Here is a 27,320-nt window from a genome sequence, read left to right on the forward strand (position 1 = left end):
TTTAGTTTCAGGAACCACAAGTGATAAGGGTGTTCCAATATATCCAAAGTAACTGCCCCAACCTCATTTTCGTATCCCAAGATTGTCGATGAGGGACAGGAGAGTCTTTTTCTTATGGCTGCTGTTGGTATTGTCCTTCTGTAGCTGTGTAGAAGTCATCAAGCACACTCTGTAAATATTCAAATGTTGGTCTTTCTTCTGCTTTATCTTTCCAGCAAGTTTTCATGATGTCATAGAGCTCAGTTGGGCAGGCATCCATGCGTGGCATACGGTAACCCCGCTGAAGAGCTACCATTACATCAGAATTACTCATGCCTAAAACAATAAAAGCAAAAACTCCTTTAAGCTGTCTGATCTGGCCACATCACAGCAAGTGGGTTTTACATTGTCTGAACATTCCTCAATTTTTCAAATAAGTCAAGGAAATAAGAAGGCAATGGAAACAATTCAGGTCAAACAAGTGGGGGACCCACCTATGGTGGGAGCATCTCTTTCCCTGCATTTCCTCTTCCCCGCTATTTCTTTTTTCTGTTACCTGCCAACCTCTTCTCCCATTTTCCTGCTTCCTTTTCTCTTTCACACCCACCAACCAGCCTACCTTTATCTGCCCCTGCATCTTCAGCTTTCCCTCCTACCCACCCCAAAAAAACATAGCCAAGAATCTCTAGCTAAACCCCCAATTTCTTTATCTGTAAAACTTGGCTTTAACTCCAGTGCTGGCTTTCAGTTTTCTATCTCAGCAAACACACCTGCTCTTGTAGCAAAGCATGCTATAGAACAGGATGCTGTTGTTGCTGCAAAATTAATTATTTTCTGTTGTATAAACACTACAGAGGGCTGAGTCACTTGTTAAAAAAACTATGACTACAAATAGATGGATAGCTACCAAGTTGGCTGAGGACTTTTGCTCATGTATTCTAAAACTAAGGATGCACTCTAAGGTTGCTAATCAATGAGTAAAGCAGTAGCTTTTAACTGACTTTTTTGTGAAAGCTTCTGAACCTACTGCTGGAAAAGTAAGGTGCTAAGCCCATTTTTCTCCTCTACCAGTTTTAATCTGTTCCCCTTAAAGGTATAGACTGTTTATGTGCTACTGTCCCTCCCCCAGGCTTGCCAAAAATCAGCAGGCTCTGCCCTCGGTTCTGTCACCATATCTGCGCTAGGATCTACCAGAAGCCCACAATCCAGCTATAGTAAAAAAATTAATTTCAATAGTTGGCAACCTGACTGCTCTCACATGTAGTCAGGAAAGGAAGGATAGGGTATAAAACTAATAAAATAAAATAAACGTGTCACCTCTGTAACTGAAAACCAGTGCAAATGTCAATATGTTCTTAGGTTACGCTAAAGATTTTTTATATCTACAGTAGCAATAACAAGAGATTTTCTCTTTCCAGTATGGTGTAATACAGGTCACTAGTGCAGCAAGGCAACAGATATTAAATCTGATTTAAAGGTGAGGATGAGCATTGTCACAGATAGGGCCAGGAATATGGGGGACCATCATGGAGGATGTCTGCGCAGGCCAGAAACAGAGCTGGCCTGGTCTCTCAGCTAAACATGCCAAACGAGGGAGTCTTGAAACAAAGAAGTAACATAATAATGTGGCCTTTTGTAGATTGGAAACAGTCTAACATATCATAAAATAGTATGTGCTGGGAAGCAGGTGTCAGACTACCTGAGATTTGCAAGAATATCTAACTTTACAGAAGTGAAGATATATTTCAAGGATGGGTTATATTGGTTGAGGGCTGACCGATATTAATATGCATGAGAAACTTGTAATCACTATTTTTAAATATACTAGTTGTAGTAAATAGCAAGAATGAACAGCTATGTATTTAAGATGATATGCAAGTATAGATGACTTTGTGTAATGTTTGATGTTATAAGATAATTAGTAGGATAAGAATGTGACCCTTATGAAGTGGCATGGCTAGCTGTTGTTAGAAAGTGATTTTAAATCTATAAATATGGGAATCTGAATTAGAATCAAAGAATCATAGAGCTAGAGGGCCATCGAGACCAACCGCCCCCCCTGCTCATTGTTCTTTCCGTTGTACAAAGAAAATGCACACAGCTTTTGTTCTTTAAAGAGAATATTAACTTGTCTAGCAAGAATAATCATACAGAGATGTGTGTTCTTTTGTATCTCATATGTTGAATGTGTTTCCTGTCTCCCACTACACCCTATGCTTAGGATTGCCAACCTCCAGGTGGCACCTGGAGATCTCCCGCTATTATAATTGATCTCCCATGGAGAAAATGGCTGCTTTGGAGGGTGGATTCTATGGCACTATACCCTGCTGAGTTCCTTCCCCAGGCTCCACCCCCCAAAATATCCAGGTATTTCCCAACCCAGAGCTGGCAACTCTGCCTATGCTACAGCACTAACATTCCAAAACATCACTGGATTTTCTAAACAAAACAGAAGTGTGAGCTTTCGTGAGAAAGTTCACTTCTACGAAGTATATAGTGTCAAGAAAGATCACTGGCATTGAGACAGAGCTAGTGGTAAATCTGTGTACTTCTAATTTGCTATGCCTGTGAAACATTCATCAACTTTAACTTCTTCTAAGTAACTTCAAAGTACCATGACAGGAAACTTGGAACCTGCAGATCCTAATATTACAGGGAACTTTTGCAAGTCAGTTTTATAAAACTAACTTAAGCAAATTTGTATCTTAGTCTCTTCCCTTTCAGATGTCACAAGAAACGGCAATTAAATTCCAAATCAGGCCCAAACAGAGCTTGCTGCATTGTGGGCACCTCTTGCTGCTCCCACAGTGCCTAGATCTTGATGAAAATGCCTGGGCTTTAGCATGCTCTGACTCACCAAGACATCCAAATACAGGCTTCTCAGTGAACTGGAGTGTGTTTCCTCCACATGAAATGGGATTCTAAACCTCCGTTCAATCCCTCTTTAGAATCCTGTCTTGTGTGGAGTAAACACATTCCATTTCACTGAGGATCCTACATTCAGATATGATGATGTGAACCTTAATCACACCAGGAAGTTCTGCACCAAGCTCTATGCATGAAAGGAGGCAGGAAAATTGAGGGGCATGGCAACAAACTATTTTTCTAAGAGAAATAAATACTGCTGTAGCAAATGGAATAATTCAGAAGGATGCTTTCATAAAGGGAACAGGATGCACTGCTTATTGTATGTTATATGGTTTTTTCCTGCATTGTTTATGAAGCGTTGTGTCTTTTTTTTATTCCATTATTTTCTAATTCTGTAATTCATTATGAGTCTTAGCAATAAAGATAGTTTCAAAATAAACCTCTGTAAAAGTAACAAGTTGCATTATGAACATGGAGTTATTGCTGTGCCCTTTTGAAACTCTTTCAAAAGTGTTTGTAAGCCTTATATAGGTTTTAGTAGGAAAATACTTTGGTAACTGGTAAATAAAACAGAGAGTGAATAAAAAGATACATACCTGGGTAAGGAATTTTTCCATATGTAATGATTTCATATAGAAGAACTCCAAAGGACCACACATCAGACTTAATAGTAAATGAACCATAGTTAATGGCTTCTGGTGCTGTCCATTTGATAGGGAATTTTGCACCTAAAGAAGGGGTAAAAGTGCATCTGAAATTACTGAGGAAGAGAACTGACTGAGAAATTAGAAAGGTTTCAGAGGAAAGTGGCTTTTAAGAAGCATTTTGAGACCTGTTGCATCTAGAAGAAGAAGAGTTGGTTTTTATATGCTGACTTTCTCTACCACTTAAGGAAGAATCAAACCGGCTCACAATCACCTTCCCTTCCCCTCCCCGCAACAGACACCCTGTGAGGTAGATGGGGCTGAGAGAGTGTGACTTGCCCAAGGTCTCCCAGCTGGCTTTGTGTGTAGGAGTGGGGAAACAAATCCAGTTCACCAGATTAGCCTCCACTGCTCATGTGGAGGAGTGAGGAATTAAATCCAGTTCTCCAGATCAGAGTCCACCGCTCCAAACCACTGTTCTTAACCACTACACCACGCTAGCTCTCAGACAGGTATGCTCCTTCCTTCGTCCCTGCACTGTCTTCATGTTAGGAAAGGCAGTTCTTGCCTAAGTGTCCTTGGACTAACAGTGAAGACTGAGATACATGTACGGCTGCTATGGCGCGGCAGCTGCCTGTGCAGCGTTCCCGTTTTTCTTTCTAGCTTTTAACACTGTCCTGGCGCTTAAAGAGAAGAAAAAGGAGTAATGTTTACAACTTCCAAAATGCTAACATGTAGCGAACAGGACAGCCCTATGAAATCCGCATGTGCTCCTCTTTGCTGACAATCCTGGGCCAGGAGAGCCCCACAGTGGTTAGTAGAGCAGAAAGACTACAGGCAGCAGCACTGAGCTGGGAGTAAAAGGAAGAAGTAAGGTGAGCAAATGTGGGGAGGAGAATGAGGGGTTACATTTCCCCCAATCGTGTATGGAAATGCCCAATAAATGCAGTCAGCCTCCAAAAGGCAGTCTCAGTGTGCATGCCAGAAGATCCTAACACGCTGTGCCTATCTGTGATCCTCACAAAGCACACTCCCTTAATCCATATTATACGGGTAAGACCAATGGTGATGAACAAGACACATATTCCTCAAAAAGAATATTGTCCCAATATAACATTAACATTGAACATGCTTTAAAGTCTGTTTTGCTAGACACTTTCCCACCCCAAGTGTTTCTTACTGCTTAGTTTGCAGCACATTTTGTATTTTACTCCATAGCCTTTGGAGAAAGATCATTTAAGAGTTAAGAATTCCAGTGTTGAAGGTCGACTATTTCAACTAACTGAAACGTATCTACTAGAACTGAACATTTTCAACTAAAATTACTCTCATTTATGTAGAGAATACCCTACATAAGGATGGGATTATTTCAGATCCCTTTCCACTGCATGCACTCCTTACTGAAGCATAGTATGATTGATCTGTTGTACAACATGCCTAAGGATAGGCCATATCAATCTTGTCTTGTACTTTCTACTACTGTTTCGGATATTGCAAGGAAACCATGGTCATTTATGCATATGGTTGCTTTAACCTCCTTTATTCCCCATTTCAGCCAGGATCAAAGTAACCCGGGTTGGGGGAAACTGTATGCATTGCCTGGAATGATCAGGGACAAAACTGAATACATGAATACAGAGAAGCAGTCTCCCAAGTTCAAATCAAGTCCCACCCCTTTAAATGCTGCTCTGTAATAGGCTAACTTTGCAGTACTCACCCTGAGAGATGATTTCCTTCCCCACTGCATAAAAAAGCATTTTAAGGGCAAAAAACGAAGCAATCTAAAAGAAGGGGAGGGGGAGAAATCCAAGCCTCATTTTAAAAAAGCCTTTCTTTTGCTCAGAAAGAGCTCCGAGGTAGCAGGAAGCACTTGAATCCCTGTCTCTTTACACATTGCTTCATGATTGGCTGTGAGAGAAGCCAATCTTCTGTGCGTCCCCTGTTTGGCTATCTGCATGCTGCCTTGAAGAGGGGTTTGGAAAAGGGTGGGGTGAAGCTCAACCCGAGAACAGAGTATGCACGGTCTGTGACTCCGGAATGAGCCAGGATGAACGGTTTAATTTGGGCCAGAAGAGGAAAAGCCGGGTTCATTTTGTGTTGAAGCAGCATTGAACTTCCAAGGAATGATGTAATGTGCATACTGAAAAATTTGTTCCTGGCTGAAACAGGGAATAAAGGAGGGTAAAGCGACTATGCATAAATGACCCATGACAGGTGCCTGAAGGATTCAAGCGTTTGCACTCTGGGTATGTCTTAAGAGGAAACTTCTATATCTCCCCTACAGAAATGTACAGGAGCTGCTTCAACCTTCCCCAGACATTGTGCAAGTGTATTACAAAAGCTGTCGCTGTTTCTCTTAGAAAAGTTTACATTCTAAAACTTCAGGAAGTTACCAAGATAACGAAGAGACATTTCCCATAATGTCTTCTGCCAAGAGAAAAATGTCACAGTAGGACACCCTGCCCTGACCTGGATGGCCCAGGCTAGCCTGATCTCATCAGATCTCAGAAGCTAAGCAGGATCAGCCCTGGTTAGTATTTGGATGGGAGACCACCAAGGAATACCAGGGTTGCTGTGCAGAGGAAGGCACTGGCAAACCACCTCTGTTAGTCTCTTGCCATGAAAACCCCAAAAGGGGTCGCCATAAGTCGGCACTTTACACACACACACTCAGGACACCCTGGTTCCTTTCAAGCAAAAAGAGGAGGCCAAAACATGACACCCAGAGATTTGGAGAGGGGCAACTGGCGAGACACAATTGGTAACTATCTGCAAGGTAAAATTATTTTTAATTAAAATCCTCTGGAAACATGGCAATATTCCCTTTAACCAGGTAAGAAAAGAACAGTCTTCATAGATTCATGCAGTGTTGGTTGATTAAGGTGCAGACTGTGATATGCAAAAACCTTTGCTCTGAAGATCTGAAACAATGCAGACACCACTTTATATGATTTTTTATATACTACTGTTGTAAAAAAAACGTAGCAATGGAATTTGAAATATCAGACTCTTTTATAAGAAATAACTATTCAAAGAACTGTTTTTATACTATTATAAAGTGATACTTACCTTCCCTGGCTGTATATTCATTATCTTCAATTACTCTGGCTAGTCCAAAATCAGCAATTTTGCACATCAGTGATTCTGAAACTAGAACGTTGGCTGCTCTCAAATCCCGATGTATGTAGTTTTTCCTTTCTATATATGCCATGCCCTCTGCAATCTATATGAACAAGAGAAAAAGTATTCCATTTTTGTATCGTGGCACAAAGTTTGATGTGAAAGTACTGCTAACTATATCTAAGATTCAAATCCATCAAGTGAAAAATAACTTAGACATTTCCTCATATACATGGACATTTTCTCTTTTCAGTCATTTACAAAATTGTTCACCTTTTAAAACAATTAGAAATAGAAAAAAATAATTATGGACCACAACAGTCTTTAAAAAGTACATAATTTCTGAAGTATGATTTGCCGCGGCCTCTCCTGTTGCATCTTCTCCTCTTCCCTCCCACCAATGATTTTCTAGGAAAGGACTTGTGGATTCTTAATCACCATATTCAGAACGATTCACCAGTGAGTCAGTCAATATACCTTTAATATTTAAAAAAATACAGTTACGTTTGTATTTAAATGCCTTTTGAAACTAAGATGGTGTTAGGAGGCAGGGAGTTCCAGTCCTTAACCTAACCCCTCTAAAAAAACGAGACCAAGGTCCAGCTCTTCTCCACTCCAAAAATATGCTCGCCTTGTCTTTTGGCATTTGTTACGTTACTGCCACTTTTGCTCCTCTGCATCACAACAAAGGAACAGATACAAAGCCACTGGATTATTTTACAAATTTATTGGCCCGATTCAAAATGTTCACTGGAATGAATAAAGGCTGGAAGTGCTGTTGGCTGTTCATCAAAGGGACATTCAGCAAAAAATGTTTCAGTTCAGTTCCTAGTTTTGCTTTAGGTTCCTTCAGGAAGTTAGGCAACAGGCAGCGTAATCACGATTACCAACTAGATTAAAATACTTGCACACAAGCCAGGCACGTGCTTATAAATCAATGGGACTCATCTGACTTAAATGCAATCTTTGCCACACAGAGAACGTTAGAACAACATTTTTACGAGTAAACACAACACCCTTGGAAACCCTTTTAAATGCCCCTCAAGCAGCAGCCCTGTCTTTGACATGCAGATCATCATTCATAAAGCTAAACTGCACGTTCTCCTTGTTCCTCTTTTAGGGCGTCAGACAATGGAAAAAAGTTGACAGCACTTCCCACCACAGTTATCACAAGACTGAACACAGGTTTTTAAAAAAGAGAAATATTGCATGAAGCTAAACCCTTACATCTGTGTATAATCCCTGAAACAAACCGGCAGTTTCTGTTTCTTATAACTAATAAGATTTGCCTTTTAAAAGCTGCAAAATTCACCTTGGGGTGTGACTGGACAATTTGACCATGTGGGTTGCAGACTATTAACTGCTGAGGCTAAGGTCTGTGCCAAAGAATAATAGTCTTGTAGAGTTATGTCCTTTGTCATAATAGTTCACTTTTAAATTAATGAATCTGTATGAAACGGCCACTACAAACACTGCTGAAATATGGCTCTCAAAATAGTGCTGTGTACATAATCTTTAAACTGATGCAATTAATACATACTGGAGGAAATTTGTTATTGTGTGCTCTGGCCCTGACCCAACCTCTACCTAGGGTTGCCAGCTCCGGGTTGGGAAATACCTGGAGATTTCTGGGGCAGAGCCTGAGGAGGGCAGGTTTGGGGAGGGGAGGGACTTCAATGGCACAGAGTCCAATTGCCAAAGCGGGCATTTTCTCCAGGTGAACTGATCGCTATTGGCTGGAGATCACTTGTAATGGCAGGAGATCTCCAGCTACTACCTGGAGGTTGGCAACCCTATCTCTACCTGTTGCAGGGACCTCACACATACAGCCTCTGCAGACAGAAGCTGTACACAAAGTATTTAACCCTTTAGAGAAACTATTGTTTCCTGCCTAGGGTTGCCAACCTCCAGGTGGTAGCTGGAGATCGCCCGCTATTACAACCGATCTCCAGGCAATAGAGATCAGTTCCACTGGAGAAAATGGCCATTTTGGCAATTGAACTCTATGGCATTGAAGCCCCTCCCCTCCCCAAGCCCCACCCTCCTCAGGCTCCTCCCCAAAAACCTCCCACCGGTGGCAAAGAGGGACCTGGCAACCCTGTTCCTGCCCTGTATTTAACAGAAGCATTACAAACGGCACACACACACACACACACACACACACACACACACACAGAGTAATTCCTTGCTCCAGCTATTGATCAAAGGAATTTCACATGGTTGCATGTGCTCAAGCTTCTGTTTTTCAGTGAATTTGATTGCAGTTATGCAGTCTAGTGTCTTGTGGAACAGGGCATAACCTAAACCACAATCCCAGGAAGCTCATGCAAGGGAGAAGCTTTCAGAACTTTCATCATATCAATTCAGATGGCCAAAGAGTCAAGCAATTTCGTAATCCAAGCAGCAGCTGGTCTTTTCAGCTGTTACTACAACAGTTACAACAAAAGCTTCAAAGAGAACTCTGGCCCTGAACAGGCCAGAATGGAGCCTTAAAAAGTTACATAACTACATACTATTTATTGCCAACACTCTTGGTTAAAGTGTTTGGTTATAGTCCAGTTGACTATTAACCATGACTGAAACTAAGTATTTTTTAATACTATTGGAGAGAAATGGTAAAAGTAAAAACACCTGGATTAACATACAGTTTTAACTTAGTCAAAAAGGGCAAGAGTCCAGTAGCACCTTAAAGACTAACAAAAATAACTTAAACATTTTAAACTTTACAGAAATAAAGCAGTTAAAATGTATGCTTGAATAGACAAGAGACCTCCCCCATAATTTTTCATCTGACAAGAGTTTTGTGGATATCCTACTAAACTGAAAGCACTTCCATATTTACAGCTATAGCTATATTTTTCAGACACAAATGCAGCAACTGTATTCACTGCCTGTTACATTACACGCCTGCAACAAATTCAAATTATGCTGGAAAAAAACCTGTCCTATGTTAAGGTATGTTATCCCAAACATTCTGAATTAAGGGAGAAATACTATTTTTTTCTTTTTAGACATAAAGGGGAAAAAACAAAAGAAAAAAACCATGTTACTGATGGGTATGTGGAACGAACAGTGGCACTCCAGGACAGCAGCAAACTTAGTTGTTTTTAATTCACATATCCCTTCAAACTGTGCTCAATTTTTAGTGGACACACTTGACTATATTTCTTCTCAGCGCCACTCTGATGCTAAGGACTGAACTAAACTTGTCCCAGTTTACTGCTTTATATGAACAGTGTAATGAGATTATCTTGGCACCTTTGGAAGTAAGAAATGCCTCCTGGGATTTTGGATGGAAAGTATGATTTTGGCTCAAGACAGTATACTTTACCTAGCCTGTTTCCCATCTCCAAGAAGTTTAACTACATCCTAATAATTTTTGCATCTCATGCAACAAAATGTATGTGCTTGTTCTATTGTCTCACTGTGTGACAACACATTACTGGATTACAATAGCAGCAAAATATGTAGGTAGGGTTCTTGTAGGTTATCCGGGCTGTGTAACCGTGGTCTTGGAATTTTCTTTCCTGACATTTCGCCAGCAACTGTGGCAGGCATCTTCAGAGTAGTAACACTGAAGGACAGTGTCTCTCAGTGTCAAGTGTGTAGGAAGAGTAATATATAGTCAGAAAGGGGTTGGGTTTGAGCTGAGTACTGTCCTGCAAAAGTAATGTGCTAATCATTGTCCTGTAAGTATCAAGATAATGTGCTAATGAGGGTATGGTATGTTAATATGGAACCATTGTATCCTGAAGTGATCTGTTAATATGTGTAATCCAAAGCTAATCTGTATGGCTATTGTTGAGTGTTGTCCTTCACTGTCCTTCAGTGTTACTACTCTGAAGATGCCTGCCACAGTTGCTGGCGAAACGTCAGGAAAGAAAATTCCAAGACCACGGTTACACAGCCCGGATAACCTACAAGAACCAATGAACTCTGACCATGAGAGCCATATTATGTAGGTATGGTTTTTCCAAAATGCCCTTACTTGTGGATAGGCTTATAGATGCTGCAGACTTTGCAGTGAACTAGTTAGGCAGCTGAACATACCATGTTTGAAACTCACAATCAGATCATCAGCTGAACACACATATATGTTCAACTCGGGCAGAACAACGTGTACAGCTAAACAGGATTGTTCAGATGTTACAAGTCAGCTTCCAATCTGCCTCTTGGGCAATTTAGATAGGGCCCAACCTTGTTAGGAGAGAGTCTTCAAGGCAAGAGACTAACAGAGCTGGTTTGCCAGTGCCTTCCTCTGCACAGCAACCCTGGTATTCCTTAGTGGTCTCCCATCCAAATACTAACCAGGGCTGACCCTGCTTAGCTTCTGAGATCTGACGAGATCAGGCTAGCCTGGGCCATCCAGGTCAGGGCCAAGTAGCAGGGTACAGTGATATAATATTAAAACAGAAGATTTTGTTACTTTGTTTACAGTGTTAGGTCAAATTTAGGCTAATTTTTACATCAGGAAATTAAGGGCTTGTTCAAAGGATATTTGCTACTGGACTCTTCGTAGCATTGTCGCGGGCAGTAAATATTGCTTTAAACAGGATTTTAAAGAAAGAAAGAAAGACAGACAGACACCAAACCCAAGCTTTGTATGCATTTACTTCACTTATTGTTTCTCTTTTCACTGTGCTTCCTTTAAAGGGAAAACTGAATAGAATGTGCTTGTTGTGACCAGCTGCTGCTTATTCTAGAACGAACGAAAGCCCTTTGCAAGAATAGGGAAGATGAAACTGAGAGCAATCTGTTGTGCCCGCTTAACAGACTGCAAAATGTTACTCTTGCCCTTTTGCCCACCCCCACCATTAACTTGTTTCTGTCCCTCTTAGGGGTGCCAACCTCCAGGCATTAGCTGGAGATCTCCTGCTTTACAACTGATCTCCAGCAGATAGGGATCAGTTCACCTGGAGAAAATGGCCGCTTTGGCAATTGGACTCTATGGCATTGAAGTTCCTCCCCTCCCCAAATCCCGCCCTCATCAGGCTCCACCTCAAAAATCTCTCACCGTTTGCAAAGGCAGACCTGGCAACCCTAGTCCCTCTGAAGTAATAGGGTCCATCTCTACTCCTAGGAGGCCTTTGTGCCCCCTTGGACTGCTTTGGATAAAGGTGGATAAGAATTACACTGAGAGCCTTTCCCTAATTTGACAAGAGGACCCAAAAACAAGATGCTTTCTACACAACACTCAAGGGGTCAAGGGGTGGATCTGGGTAAAGAAATCCAACTTGTTGCAAGTTTTGAGTTTGGACTGCCCAACAGCTAGTTGTCACTAGATCGGAAAATCTATGCTGCAGTTCAGGCCCTAAGAAAAGGAGCAATGTGTCCTGGATTTGTTCAACTTTGCAACCTACTCCAGTTTCATGTCTGTTCCATAGATCTAAGAGTCAGTGTAGGACAACCCCACCTCTATGGTTGATGAAGATAAAGGTGCCAGGCCCTGCAGAGGAAAATGGTGCTGTTCCTGTTCCCGGAACAGCACTTACAGATTTGCTACCTTGTCTTTGTGGGTGCCCACCAGATAAAGAATGTTTTGGGTACAGATGGAGTATTTTCTCCTCTTCCCTCCCATCCTAGTTTAGAGGACTCTTCATCAGTCACTTTACATTAGTATTTTTTTTGGGAGGGGGGGCTACCCTGCCATCCATCTATGCAGCAGTCATACCCTGCCCTCTTAATCACTTTAGATCTAAGCCGCAATCATTGCATTCCATTTGACAACCACAAGCAGCTGTTCCTTTCCCTATACAAAATTTCTCCTCTCACCACAGCCCAAGCCTGCAGTTGGGAAGTACATTAATATTTCCATGACCTCACAGCAATTCAGCCAAGGATTACAGGAATTGGTGACACACAGGTAACAGTGCTGTGAGTACAACGAATTATCCCTCCATAATTAAATTTAAGTTTACATAATAAAGCTATACTTACAGGTATGCCACTTAGTATTTCAAAGGATACTTTTTTCCTCATTCTGGGGTCTGAGTCCAGACACTTGCACTGTGCTTGAGTAACTATTTATAGTACATTCTAGGCATGTCATTTTATTATTCTCTACCACCTGAGCTGACCTGCCATGCATGGCCAAATAAATTGCTCCCTATATTGCTGAGGCAGATGATTAGGACCTTTCCTTGGTACATTATTCTGTCCCCTACCAGTTTTGGCTGGTTGTGACCAAACCAGTTTTGAGGCGGCTTTAAAGAAGATAAAAAACTGACCCTGACACAACTTAGCCACAGTTGGTAGCAACAGCCTAAAGCAACAGGAGAAATGTCACACTAATCTGCCCACAAAACAGGAAACATTTTTTTATGGCCACACATGAACATTATTTTACTGAAAATACATTTAAATAAGAACACAGTATCTTAATGTTGGAAATTGAAGGTGTGGATCAAACCATGCCTCAATACAATTGCCTGACCTCCAGGCAATTGTGGAAGAGAGGTCTAAGTGAAACCAAAGTACATCTCCATCACTTTTTATGCTTTAATATACTGAACTTCAGCCAAGTATTGAGACACTGGCTGGCCCAGTTTCCTATGGTTTCTGTTTTACCATAGCAGAAAGTCTTATGAAAGTAAAATCCTTGGTGGCCACCAGTTTTTATAAGGCAACCATATTAGAATTCTCAGCAACAGACCTGTAATACCCTTGCATTAAATTGTATTGTACTGTATAGTACTGTATTAATACTTTGTTTACCTGAGCTGAGAAGTCAATAAGCTTTGGAAGCAGTACTTTTCCACCCTCTGCACTCTTTAGAAAATCCAGCAAGCTACCTGTGTGAATAAAAGTTCAAAACAATTTGAAACCAAGGCACAAGTACCAACATTGGAGATCTAACTTTGAAGAATAAAGCAGAAATTTACTTGTACATCTTTTACATACCAACATTTTTGAAATATGAGTGAGCTTTTCAGGTTTTTGTTTTGCAAAAGTTCAGTGTGGCTACAAAGCTGTTTTCAGCAATTAGCAATGTGTTCCCAATGTGTGTACATTATGCTCACATGCAGTGAAAAAGAAGTGGGTACAATAATTGATGGCCCAGGCTAGACTGATCTCGTCAGATCTCGTCAGATCTCAGAAGCTAAGCAGGGTCAGCCCTGGTTAGTATTTGGATGGGAGACCACCAAGGAATACCAGGGTTGCTGTGCAGAGGAAGGCACTGGCAAACCACCTCTGTTAGTCTCTTGCCACGAAAACCCCAACAAAGGGGTCGCCATAAGTCGGCTGCGACTTGACGGCACTTTACACACACACACACACACACAATCATTGTGTACAACTGCCTAATCTACACTCAGAGTGAATCCATTTATTTTTTATACGATTGGTTCAAAAGTGTAGCCTTATACTCATAAAAACATGCTGCAAAGCACTGAGAACCCAATAAAAGCGGCTTTTAAAGATTCTGAGAAGTATTGTCGGAGGCTTTCACGGTCAGAGTTCATTGGTTCTTGTAGGTTATCCGGGCTGTGTGACCGTGGTCTTGGTATTTTCTTTCCTGACGTTTCGCCAGCAGCTGTGGCAGGCATCTTCAGAGGAGTAACACTGAAGGACAGTGTCGCCTCTGAAGACACTGGAGACATTGTCCTTCAGTGTTACTCCTCTGAAGATGCCTGCCACAGCTGCTGGCGAAACATCAGGAAAGAAAATACCAAGACCACGGTCACACAGCCCGGATAAACTACAAGAACCATTCTGAGAAGTGTTTATGAAGTAGGCAGCTGACTTCTGTACTTGGAATCTTAGCACCAAGAGTGTGTGCAAAGATAAATTCACTTTCAAAGTAACCTGTGTGTGTTAAGTGCCATCAAGTCACAGCTGACTGATGGCGACCCCATAGAGTATTCAAGGCAGGAGATGTTCAGAGGTGGTTTGCCATAGCCTGCCTCCACATTATGCCCCTGGTATTCCTTGGAGGTCTCCCATCCAAATACTTGCCAGGGTTGAGGCTGAGATTGTGTGACTGGCCCAAGGTCACCCAGCAAGTTTCAAAGTAACCTACTTTATAAATAAAGAAAAAAATCTGTGATTTGATTATCCAAATTATCTGCAACAATTTACTTCTTCCTAGTCACCATATAATATTTAATACGGTGCGGACAATCCTAAATATCCTTCCAATATGTACTTCATTTGCAGCTAATGCAGCTTTGTGCAAATACTGAAACTAAACCAGTAGGTACATGCCATAGACTGATAACTGATAACTCATCTGTGAGATGAGTTCCTGCCTATGCTCCCCCTACATCTTTAGCTGCTATAAAGGCATAAAAAGACTTTAGCTTGAATAAGAAGAACTTATATATGAGTCAATCAAAATCTTGGTACATTCCTTTATCTTCTGGAATGTCCAGCCATTTATTCATTGGTGTGTCCCTGTTACACTGTTAATGTGAAGTAATATAGTCCAAGATACAAAACTGGCACTGTAAACAAAATCCTTAGTCACTTCTATACATAACAAATTGCTATCAGTAGTACACTCCAAGTATACATTCATACACACAAACATGTTATTTTCTTGTTACCGAAATCAGTAATTCCTACCTTTTGTCATGTATTCTGTTATTATATAAATAGGTTCTTCTTTGGTGACTACAGCATACAGTCTAACTAGCTTGTCATGCTGAAGTGATTTCATTAGATTGGCTTCTTCCATGAAAGCTTGCGCAGACATAGTACCAGGCTTCAGAGTTTTAACTGCAACTTTGGTATTGCTATTGTAGTACCCTGAATGAAAGAGATTGTGATAGTATTACCAAAACCCACCAAGCTAAACTGGTCATCAAAGTGTTACAAAGTGCTTTGTTACTTTTAATAAAGCCAAAGTATAAGTATCCAGATACGTCACTGTTTGCCTCTAAGCCCATAATAGTCTGATTTTATATTAATTCCCCCCTGCATCAAAGGCCCAGAACAATTTACTGTTTTTTAAAAATATACATACTACCAGTCTGAACAGATAGAATGCAACTTTGAGATCAATCCATTCACTTATTATTAAAACAGAACTGTAGTATTTAGCAAGTATTTGTGCATAAAATACGCCTCTTGATATCCTCTGGAATAGACGAAGCTGATTCACTCTTTATGTGGCAGAGAAGGTTGCCCCTTTTATTTCTTTGGAGGTGGGAGAGGGAGAGAATGTAAGAACTTGAGGAGGTATGGCAAACCTAACTGGGTGCTGTTCCTCAGTGATTGCCACTACGTTTGTAAACATGCACCTCTCTTTCAGATGCTACAGGCAGTTGAACCAGAGAGGTGCAGAGGATACATGAGAAAATTACCTACTGAGGAAAGTGAAGCTGCTCTTAACAGACAGCTATTGCTCATATGCAGGCTTTGCAGGCTTTGACTAATTGTCACATGAGTTACCAGTAATCTTTAAAGGAGGGGGAGGGAACACCCTTTCTTTTCAGCACAGTGTTTGGTTCGGTTTAGCCTTACAGCACTATTTGCTTTTTTTCATAACCACCTGCTATGGGGGATCAGATAATGATCCACATTATGGGTCCAGAGAGGCGTAGGGATCTCTCCTCCCCCCCCCCCAGAACTACACTGTTGCGTCACTCTTGGTTTCAAAATGAGAATTCCAAAGTCTGTCTGTGATCTAGATGATAAGTGTCTTTTGGACACCAGGAAAAGCAGGAGAAAAGTTTAATTAGAGAGAAAAGACTACTTCCCCTTGTAGCATAGGTAGCTTATTCCCATGTTAATATGCTGATAACCAAGCTTGTAAGATTAATGAGCTGAGAACTGGCTGAAGGTTTACCTTACACTTAGAGTATACTTTAAGGTACTGGCCTTATCGGCTGTCATGTGATTAAGCTTCTTTTCAATATTTGTGTTATTGAGATTTCCTATGACTTTAGAGTCCAGCTTGTCTACACAAAGCTGCCTCCTCAAACTAGTAATTGGTGTGAGGGCACACATTTATGCAGGAATTATACATCATTTAATTTAAAGGAACAAGCATGGAAATAGATTACCAGGAACAAATCTTGGCCTTAGGGACTACACATGGACAGCAGAAGCTCTCCCGGTACAGTACTGAACTAACATGTAACATACAGATGAGCTACTGAATCTAATATTATTTGGACCTATGACAATGTTGCCACAGGGACAGAATTGGCAGAGGTTGATTGAAACTGTAGGTTTCCTATTTTTAAGTACACATTCTTAATCTCCTTTTGCAAAAATAGGTTCTCACAGAACTGGCTGTCTGTGTGTACATATACACAAACTTCTTCAATGGTCACTTCTGATGAAGTAGGCTCTTGCCTATGAAAGCCCACGCACAATACATTTGTCGGTCTTTAAGAAGCTACAAGATTGTTTGCTGTTTTAGCTGCAACAGACTATCACAACTACTTTTCTAAAACTCAAAGACATCAATCTCTTATCTGATCATCCCGTGGACTTAATGAGTCAACACCCACACTGTTTCTTTTGTCTGCTTTATTCCTCAGCCACCATAAAATCATTCAGAAATAACCAAATACTAAGTAAATATAATCCTTAGGAACTGATGAGGCCACAGGACCTCCAGGACAACAAAGGCAATTGGAATGCCACAGAATCATACCATCATGTTCCAAGATGTTTGCAATCAAACTGTTTCCCACTGGCTTTTCATACTGAAGCCTGGAGAGGAAGCATGCAGTTTGGTTCACAGTGCAGTAATTTTACCCATAACGTAACAATAACCCACAGAGAACCAACCATGCTAAGTCAAATATAGATGTCAAAAGGCTCACATAAACAAGAGGAAACATCTTGAACCAAAAGCACCCCTCTCCAGTTTTGTATGCATATATGCAGGCACAGAACTTCCTGAAATTAGTTCTTTCTGCTACAGATGACAGCACTTCACTGATCTCTGTGTATTAGCTCAGTGTCCAAAACAGTTGTCATAAGGGCTTATTAAATAGCAAATGCTCTGATGCTACCTATTGCTTGATGCCCAAGCACCATATTTTAACTAGAATGGTCACACAAAAGAGGATGTGTTTTCTATTAAACAGATGAAACTGTCCTTTATTTTTATCCTTTACTATTGTCCTTTTTATTATTGTACTTTATTATTGTTTATTAATCTGCTAAAGAAGAAGAAGAGGAAGAGTTGATTTTTATATGCCGACTTTCTCTCCCTTTTAAGGAGAATCAAACCGACGTGCAATCTCCTTCCCTTCCTCTCCCCACAACAGACACCTTATGAGGTAGGTGGGGCTGAGAGAGCTCTAAGAGAGCTGTGACTAGCCCAGGATCACCCAGCTGGCTTCATATGTAGGAGTGGGGAAAACAACCCAGTTCACCAGATTAGAGACCATTGCTGATGTGAAGGAGCAAGGAATCAAACCCAGTTCACCAGATTAGAGTCCACTACTCCTAAGCACTACACCACACTGGCTCTCAGGAGAGATTACTATTTTCCATTTACCCAGAACTCAAGCTACATATTTTTTCTTAAAGGTCAATTTATTGAAGTTCTGTAATAAGCGTATAGGAAAATGAGCCTTTTTTAGGAAGAATCAGTATGGTTTCTGCAAAGGAAAATCTTTCCTCCATAATTTTTTTTTTTTTAACAAGAGTCTTCTATCTATCCTCTATTACTTTCGTCTGACAACAGGTGAAGACTTCTTTTTGTCTTGTTTGGCATTTCCTTTTTGATCCTTCTTTCTGTTTTACATATTTGTATTTTTCTTAAACAGGATTTTAATCATTTTTTCAGTGTTTGCTGCCTTTAGGGCCCTAATTGGGTGGAAAGATAGGATATGTGTGTGTGTGTTAAGTGCTATCAAGTCACTTCCAACTTATGGAGACCCTGTGAATGAATGTCCTCCAAAACATCCTATCATTAACAGCCTTGCTCAGATCTTGCAAACTGAGGGCTGCAGCTTCCTTTATAGAGTTAATCCATCCCATGTTGGCTCTTCCTCTTTTCCTGCTGCCTTCAGCTTTTCTTAGCATTATTGTCTTTTCCACTGTGTCTTGTCATCTCATAATGTGACCAAAGTACAATAGCTTCAGTTTAGTCATTTTAGCTTCCAGGGACAGTTCAAGCTTGATTTTATCTACAACCCACTTATTTGTCTGTTTGGCAGTCCATGGTATCCGTAAAACCCTCTTCCAACACCACCTTTCAAATGAATTTTCTTCCTGTCAGCTTTCTTCATTGACCAACTTTCACACCCATATATAGTAATGGGGAATACTAGGCATGAATTAACTTGATCTTGGTTGCGAGCAACACATCCTTACACTTAAGAATCTTTTCTAGTTCCTTCATGGCAGCCCTTGCCAGTCTCAATCTTCTGATTTCTTACTTGCAATCTCCATTTTGGTTGATGAGTGAGCCAAGGAATAGAAAATCTTTAACAATTTCAATTGTTTCATTGTCAACCATGAAGTTGTGTAATTCCCCAGTAGTCATTACTTTTGTCTTCTTGATGTTCAGCTGTAATCCTACTTTGGTACTTTCTGCTTTAACCTTCATCAGTACCGGTAGTTGTTTCAAGTCTTCACTATTTTCTGCCAGTAATATGGTGTCATCTGCATAAAATTAAGGTAATATAGCTTCAAATCAGCATTGTAGTACTGCTGGTGTCTGTATCTTCAAAGGGCAGCAGAGACTCATCCTCTTCCAGTTTCAGTAGCTCGAGACCAATTGCAGCATTTCTTTCTTGGACAGGCTCTTCCATTGTGGTCTGCTCTTCAAATCCTCTTGCCCTTAAACCAGAAGCTAAATGGAAACCAGTTGAGTGTCGTGATGCTGTGAAGAAGTAGGTGCTTCAGGTGTAGAAGATGCTGCTACTATTCTGTGATCCAACTCCAGCAAATGTCATCACATTTGGAGTTTACCTTGCATCGAGGGAATTACTAGTGAAAGTTCTTTATCTGTTTTCAGCTTCTGTGTGCTTAGCACTTCCATCTCTATAGCACAGCAGCTTCCAAAGGTAAAGAAATAAGGCAGACATAGTTGAAAACTGTTGTCTGCAGACTCATTTCTAACCATGGCTTCTGATTCTAGTTTGTGGGTAGATTCATATGGTTTGACTACTTGGATGTGACACCAATCCATAGCTAAGCATCTTTAACTATGGTTTGGTATGGCATCTGAACTGAGACTTAAACCTGAGTTGAATGATAGTAGTTTACCTGCTCTAGCCAAAACTTTGGAACTCCCTCCCCAACTAGAACCTGCTCTGAGCCCGGCTTGCTGGGAATGAGGGCGGGCTATAAACATAAACAATGAATGAATGAATGAATGAATGAATGAATGAATGAGATTCATCCGTCTATTGTTGTCTTCTGTCAGTAGGTGAAGACTTTTTAGTTTTGTTTGGCATATTCTCGATAACTGTTCTTGGCCCTGCTCCCTGGTTTTGGTGTTATGTGTGTTAATATGTTTTTATTGAATTATTTTATTAACATTTGATTTTAATTTTTTTAATTTTGAAATGTTTTATCGTTTTGATGTTCGTTTTCATGTTTGATGTTGGGGACCCTATTTTGGTGGAGAGGCAGCATAGAAATGAAGCTGCCTCATACAGAGTCTTACAAAGTCAGCGTTCTCTACTGTGACTGACAGCAGCTCACCCAGTCTCGGGAAGAAGTCTTTCACATCACCTACTACTTGACCATCTATTGGTCATGCCATTGAACATGAACCTGGGACCTTGTGCATGCAGAGCAAATGTTCTACCACTAAGTCACAGCCCTACTCCAATTGCTGGACAAAAAAGTTACAGAAAATAGTTCATATGAATCACCTAATCTGTAAAGCATCTAGATATCTTTTTAAACACATACAATATTTATTTAAATAAATTGTAAGGACACAAAATCTCTGTGAAAGCCCAGAACCAACAGTGTGGATCATTCTGCTTCTTGTCAAACCTCCTAATAACAGGCAGGTTTGATATACAAATGTACACACACAAAACCAGTTATGGGAATCAAGTGGGACAATTCATAGGCTACATTAATGACACCAAAGGGCATACAGAGTTCGCAATTTAGCTCCTCAGTACTATAAGGTCAGAACTATTTTACAAGAAACAAAGTATCTGAGCAGCTCTTCACCCAAACAAGCATCTTACCCATCCAGACTTCTCCAAATTGACCTGCTCCAAGCTTTTTGACTAATTTAATTGAGTCCCGAGGGATCTCCCAGGCATCTTTGTCCCATGGTTTCTGTGGCTTGGGACTAATGCATGTTTTCTCCAGCTTTCGACATAAACCATCTGCCTGCTCTGTTTAAAAGACAAACAAGATATGTTACACTTTAGTGCCTTAACCAACACCTGTTAGCTACAACACCTGTTAGAAGATGGGCAGTTCTATCTCTCAAGGGCATTTCTAGGGAGGATCTTTTCTCCTAAAGTGCTCCTGGTCACTGGGCATATCCTAAGATTTGGGGTAAGTTCACATTGATTTTGCTACCTCCTCTCCCTGGCACATATGGCACCGATGGAGGGGCATATTGAGACTTAGGAATGCAATGCATATCATTTCACATATTATTTTACTTAGGTAAGGCTGTGTCCTTGGCTGGCAGATAAGATGTGTAGATGAGGGGCAAAGTGCCTTGTTAAACCTTTTACACAGGAAAGAATAGATGGAAAGCAGAATCAGGCTGAAGCATTTAAAAATAGCTCTACTTTAGTTCAGGTAAGGCTCAGCTCAGAATTCTCACACGAGTTTTCTCTAATACACCAAAATTATATCAAAATGAACAGTATAGCCAGATGGGCCTCCCTACCTTCTTTAAGCTTCTGAAAATTAAAAATCAGCAAGATCAACAAAACTGATACGAGCAGGGGGGTTTTGCAGTTAAGCAATGCAATTTGTGCCATCTACTCCACAGCACTCAGTTTTTCTACCTGAAGCCACCTGATACCACCAAAGTAACCTGACATAAGAATGTGGATGCTGCTGAGTCAGTCCTATCCAGCTTTGTACAACCCAGTATCAAACCACAGTTTGTGATCACTTTGTAAGATTGTCAGCAGCTTTCAACAGTAAACAGCCTTTCACAGGAGACACATTAGAATAAACTTTGTTTGGGATGTTATTGACAATAAAAATGGAGCTTCTTAAGAAAAGCCATCGTTACTCAACCTTCGAAAATATGTTTGAAAGTTTACATTTCTGTGCCAATACATTGGTTCGCAACACCCTTACATCAAAAGAAGTAAAATTGGTGCTGAATAGCCCTGATTAAAATCAGAACCAAAGTGTATTCAAAGCATTTTTCCCCTTGCCTGGTGAAAACAGGTGCAAAGGGGAAAAAACTATAAATATCAATATTTTTAAAATTTGTGTAGAAGTCAAACAGTACTCTGTTAGAAGCTAATGGCTGTTTTTCTTTCTCACAGAAAATATGGTCAGAAGAATGCTACAGTGTTGGTACAAGATAATTACAACGCTGATAACTTTTCAGTTTATCACTAGGTCTACACAAGACTCCAAACACTGCTTAATCTCCTTAGCCAAAGACTTCCTGTTTAAAGCTAATCTGATTCTCAAAGTTTTGCCTTTCTGCGGCCTACTACTGTATATCAAAATGCATTTGACTTAGTTAATCTGAAACAAAAGAGCATCTTGTATTTTTGAAAGTCAGTATGTTCAAGAATAGAATAGCCAATTGACTTACTTTGATAATGTTTGATCATGTCACTGATGGAGGGAAAGGTAATTCTTGGGGAGATGTAATATCCTCCATTGTCTAGACTTCTGATTTTGTAGTGCTTGACAACATCACAGTGTTGACTGTCAATGTCCCTGATGGACAGAGAGTAGCTACCTGTGGACAATTTTTTTTTAAAAAAGTTACATTGCATGCGGTACAGATAAAATTCACACCAAATCAATTTTTTGCTGATCTGGCCTGTTTTACTGCTAGCACATTAATTATTCTTTTAAAAAGCCTTGTGGAAGAGAGATCGCCATTTCTGAGTTATTGTGATACCCCCCTTCCCAAAGACTAGGCCACAGAATCATATTTCAGATCCAATAAAATAATCTGAAGAAAGTTCAAAGCCTTTAAACTTTCTCTTATGCTATTACAGTATCTAACAATATCAACTATTTCTGTCTATGAGACCATTGGTTTCTGTCACATTCCAGGAAAGCAAACTGTAGGATGAGGATTACCATGTTACTATTTATACGCACGATAAAACCTATTGTGGCATGTGGGCTTCAGGTTCCTCTGGAATGTAGATATTCCAAATATGCAAAAAGGGCCACTATACCAACACCCAACTTTTACCACTTCTCAGGAAGAGTTCTTTTGCTTCCATATGGCACCAATTCCAATAACAGTAACCAAGCAGAATTAGCATCTGGATGTGAAGTCTTCCTTACTCCATTTCCTAAAGGAATGCATTTTGGCAACCCTAGTGGCAGCCATCAAAGTGCACAAAGAATATATCTTAGCTAGGCTTAGCATTACTGGGTTGCTTTTTCCCATCAGGGATCAGGAAGGCTTGAGTGCTATGAACTCAGAGCTCCAGGGCAAACACTGGATTAGGAAAATGTTTCTCTTGTATGAGCTGGACAAAACATAATTTTAAGCAGGATGGATTTTAAAAAAATATATATAGATTGGGTTTACTTTATAAATTTAGGTTTTCCTACATAATAAAGGTAAAGGTCCCCTGTGCAAGCACCGGGTCATTCCTGACCCGTGGGGTGACGTCACATCCCGACGTTTCCAAGGCAGACTTTGTTTACGGGGTGGTTTGCCAGTGCCTTCCCCAGTCATCTTCCCTTTACCCCCAGCAAGCTGGGTACTCCTACATAATAAACACAGTTAAAACGGTATTTGTAATACAAAAATATTATCTAGTTTTCTCATGAACTATAAGAACCCATAAATTAAATTATAAATTATGACTAAATTCATACACCTGAAGAAATCTCATGGAGAAGCCCACAACTAGCCAAGTACAGACTTAAGAAGAGCAGAAGATTGAAGTTTACTTTTAATTTGGATGCAATTCAAAAAGCAGTTGCCTACCTTTTAATGTTTCACTCTCTCTGATAAGGAAAGCTCCAGGACTATTTCCTGGTGCTAGAAGTTGCCTTTCTGCATCTTTCCTGGTTATATCTTTAAAAAACCATCTGAAAAATATTTTTGAAAAAAAGTTATACATTCCTTCCCTTTCTCGGTTGGAACATGCAGTGTTAAAGGTAGTGAATAACAAAAGCTGAAAAGGATGAACCTACTCTTCTGTTTCTAAGGTGTTGACCTTCGCAACATAGTTGCTGGGGATAAACCCTTCCTTCTTGGTCGTGAGGGATTTAGCTTTCCACCATTCTCCATGCCTGAGAAAAAGGAAAGAGCAACACTCAAATAGGAATGATCATCATCAGTCTCAAAAAAAACCCAACAAACACTCTCAGGCTTCACTGCTGGGGGTGGGGAGGAAATAAAGCAATGCTATCTACTAGGCATGCCTGCAATCAAGTAGTCTGCAAATTGTGAATTCCAAGCCCAAATTTGATACAGACCAGCCATTTGTAGATGATGCTGTCATACACTGGGATAGGGAAACACATTCAATACTGCTTTGACTATTCTAAGGGCCGCCAAACTTTTAATGAGAGCTGTAAGAATAACAGAAAATATCCGGAGCTACTCTCCACCCCCAGCATGTTACCGAGTTTTGTTCTTTCCTAGAAATGGAACATGGAATAGAAAGAAACCAGAAATGAAACTATCAGCTAAGCTGCACAGAGGGAAAAGTGTATGAAAAAAGAAGAAGCCTAGAGCAGATCTTTTCACTAACCTTTTCTGAGCGTTCTAGGCGATGCACAAGTTACTCTGCAGCAGCCAGCATGCTACCAGTAACTCATGAGCTACCTGTTGGAAACTATACCAAGTTGTCTGTATTTGCTACTGCTTGTGCACCTCCGTTAAGAGAAGACAGAGGATGCCATCTTTTAAGTATTTAAATGTATTGTTAATCTCTGGTTTTATAGTTTACATTGGTTGTACTGGTTGCATTGCTTGTATGCTCTGTTTTATTCAGTGACACAGAATATTGTTAGCTGTTCTGAGCTTGACCTTGTTGGGAAGAGTGGGATAAAAAATGATGATGAGAATGATAATAATAATACGCTTCAGTGGAACTTGATGTATCTTTCATAGATGGATACATTTTACCGATAGCTGTGTAATTTGTGAGTGTTTTCATATACAAAGAAGAGTTTTCTTCTACCAAAGGAGACGTTTTCTAAAACCAAAACCAGGGTTGTGTGTATTTTCTGCCACATTCACTAGATCAAGCCACGTGGTGTAGTGGTTAAGGGTGTCAAACTAGGATCTGTGAGACCCAGGTTCAAATCCCCACTAATGTCATGGAAGCTCACTGGGAGGCTTGGAACAGTCATACTGTCTCAACCTATCCTACCTTACAGGGTTGTTGTGCGGATAAAACAGAGGAGAGGAGAATGAGCCCATTGAGGAGAAAGGTGGGGTATAAATGAATTATGAAAGTAATATATTTTTAAAAATATTCTGCACAGTATTATGCAGAACATTCAGCTTTCCAATTATCTCAATATTATTTTTCAAACAAACAAAGTTTCTACTCTTTCCAGCTATGAGGACAGGCTTGAAAGTACATCCCTGCTGTGAGATTCCTATACTTACTCCTCAAGAACTGTCATTTTCTCTCCTTTCTTGAAAGACAAATCATCTTCATGAAGACCGTCGTAAGCGTATAAGGCTACTACAATGGGCCGAAGATCCTTCTCCTCTTCTACTATATAAATTTAAGGTATATTTTAATTTATTTACAGATTTCAATAAATAGAAATTTGTAGTAACCAACGTCTCGTATTAACGTACCTTCTGTAATGAATCTCTGACCTGGTAAAAGTGCATCTGCTTTTGGCTAAAATAATAATAAAAAAGCAGTTTATGTCCATGTCAAATTTATAAACTCCCATTTATTAATCACTACTTTTAATTAGATATTTTTCCTTTGGCCAATATTTCGAAGCACTTCATAACACTGTGGCTCTTAACAGACCACCAAGTGAGAGTCTAAGGAATCAGGCACACCACTACATAGCACCCATATGCCATCTCCAAAGATAAGAATACAGACAGAGCAAACATCAGGTTCAGAAATTCTCACTGGAGTTGCCTCCTCCCAGAGAAGCAACTGCCAGCTTGCACGCAGTAGTGAAGGTAAGATTTATTGTTACTTATATTACCAGAAAGGCTCTGCTAGCCTCTCTTCTGCCTTGTTCTATGCCTAAAGAGCAGGCATGGATGATCAGAAATGCAGGCAGGGGGTGAAGGGAAAAAGTGGAGCAGATACTTGTGTAGGAAGGAATGGACTGGAGCTGTGTGAAGATTGCACCATATGCTATAGAAACCCCCCTCCCTGCATCTGTGTAGAGACAGGCTACAGTCACTGGAGTGAAGGAAAGGCACTGTGTGAATACTTTCCTTTATCATTACTGGATTCCTTTATCATTACTGAAGTGTTGTTTCTAAGCCCCTGAGATACATATAACCTCCACAAGTATGGTACCCAAAACTAAGTACAAGTTCTCACCCCTCATTTACAGAGACCCTCCCTTTTTGGCCTATGAGGTAAGCATATGAAAGAGCATGTTTCCTATTTATGTAACCACACTTTGAAAAGAACCTCTTTTTTCAGGTGACCAAATACTCTGATTTTCATAAAGCAAGCGGCATAGTTTGGAAATAATTTTAAATAGCAATGTTCAGTAACAATGTAAGAAATTTCGGAATACAACACTTTTTTTAAAGTTACCTTGGATTCTTTTAAAGCATCAAATACATCAAGAATAAACCAAGTGGTGCTCATTGAAGAATGAGCTGTCGTACCATTGTAAATCAAAAAGCCAGATTAGTAAACTACAGTCAGTGCCACAGTCTTCATTCGTATTGGCGGGGCAAAGTATTCAGTGTGCCCTCAGAGCTATTGACAAGAGCCCATTGTGCTTAAAAGCTTGTGATTTCAGCAATATTCTTTGCAGGTTGAACAATAATTATAAAGCAGAAGTACAGGCAAAAATCAACTTTCATTTTGGCAAGCATTTTTTTTTAATTAAATTTTAAGATGTGCCAGTCATGCTATGATCTCACTGTTGCATTCCCAGCCCCCCTAAAACTATCTACTTACTGGCCTTTGATGTTTATTGGACGTTGGATCCCTCACATAAATAGTTCTTTCAGTTTTACGTACTGGTTGGGTCTTTATATCTAGCCCATCTCCATGAAGATTCTCTTTTCTTTTGGATTTTATACATCCCATATTTCCTGTTGGAATAAAAAAAGATTAAGCAAAAATTCTTTACGAGGTAGTCACATTGTCCAGTTTATATAACAAAGATTTCCTTTTCTCACCAATATTTACAGCATGGCATCTAGAAACTGGATATTCATAACTTCAAGTTGCCAGCATCCTATTCTTTAAGATTAACTGAATTTAGGTTAGTAAATAAAGGGTGGACCCAAAACAATCATTTATGTCCCTTTGATGTAATGTTGTGTACAGTTGGATTGAGAGAAGAGATCTGTGTGCATTTTTTCATGTTCATGTTTTGGCTCCACTGTGATTTTCTACAAAGTCTTAAATTTCTAGTGCCATAATAAGAAAGGCTATCAGAATCAGAGAGGACTTCTTTTCATGACAG

The 27,320-nt window shown here is 40.1% G+C and overlaps 1 protein-coding gene across 3 annotated transcripts; it reads right to left on the reverse strand.

Moving 5' to 3' along the window:
- Positions 1-26,938, reverse strand: LYN (LYN proto-oncogene, Src family tyrosine kinase). Of its 3 annotated transcripts, none has more exons than XM_056854280.1 (12): positions 26,870-26,938; positions 25,495-25,540; positions 25,297-25,402; positions 23,868-23,966; positions 23,659-23,762; positions 22,291-22,440; positions 20,735-20,887; positions 15,177-15,359; positions 13,326-13,402; positions 6,561-6,714; positions 3,444-3,575; positions 1-315 (listed from the first exon to the last, which is right to left on the reverse strand). In XM_056854280.1, the coding sequence occupies exons 1-12, from the start codon at positions 26,936-26,938 to the stop codon at positions 113-115; spliced, it is 1,476 nt and encodes a 491-aa protein (XP_056710258.1). In that variant the 3' UTR covers positions 1-112. The 3 variants fall into 3 exon arrangements, with proteins under 3 accessions (XP_056710258.1, XP_056710257.1, XP_056710259.1); XM_056854279.1 differs by having other exon boundaries at positions 26,807-26,938; XM_056854281.1 differs by lacking the exon at positions 20,735-20,887 and having other exon boundaries at positions 26,807-26,938.
- Between the last annotated feature and the right edge of the window lie 382 nt (positions 26,939-27,320).

This window comes from Euleptes europaea, chromosome 8 (assembly GCF_029931775.1).
Source record: "Euleptes europaea isolate rEulEur1 chromosome 8, rEulEur1.hap1, whole genome shotgun sequence".
Classification (NCBI taxonomy): Eukaryota; Metazoa; Chordata; class Lepidosauria; order Squamata; family Sphaerodactylidae; genus Euleptes; species Euleptes europaea.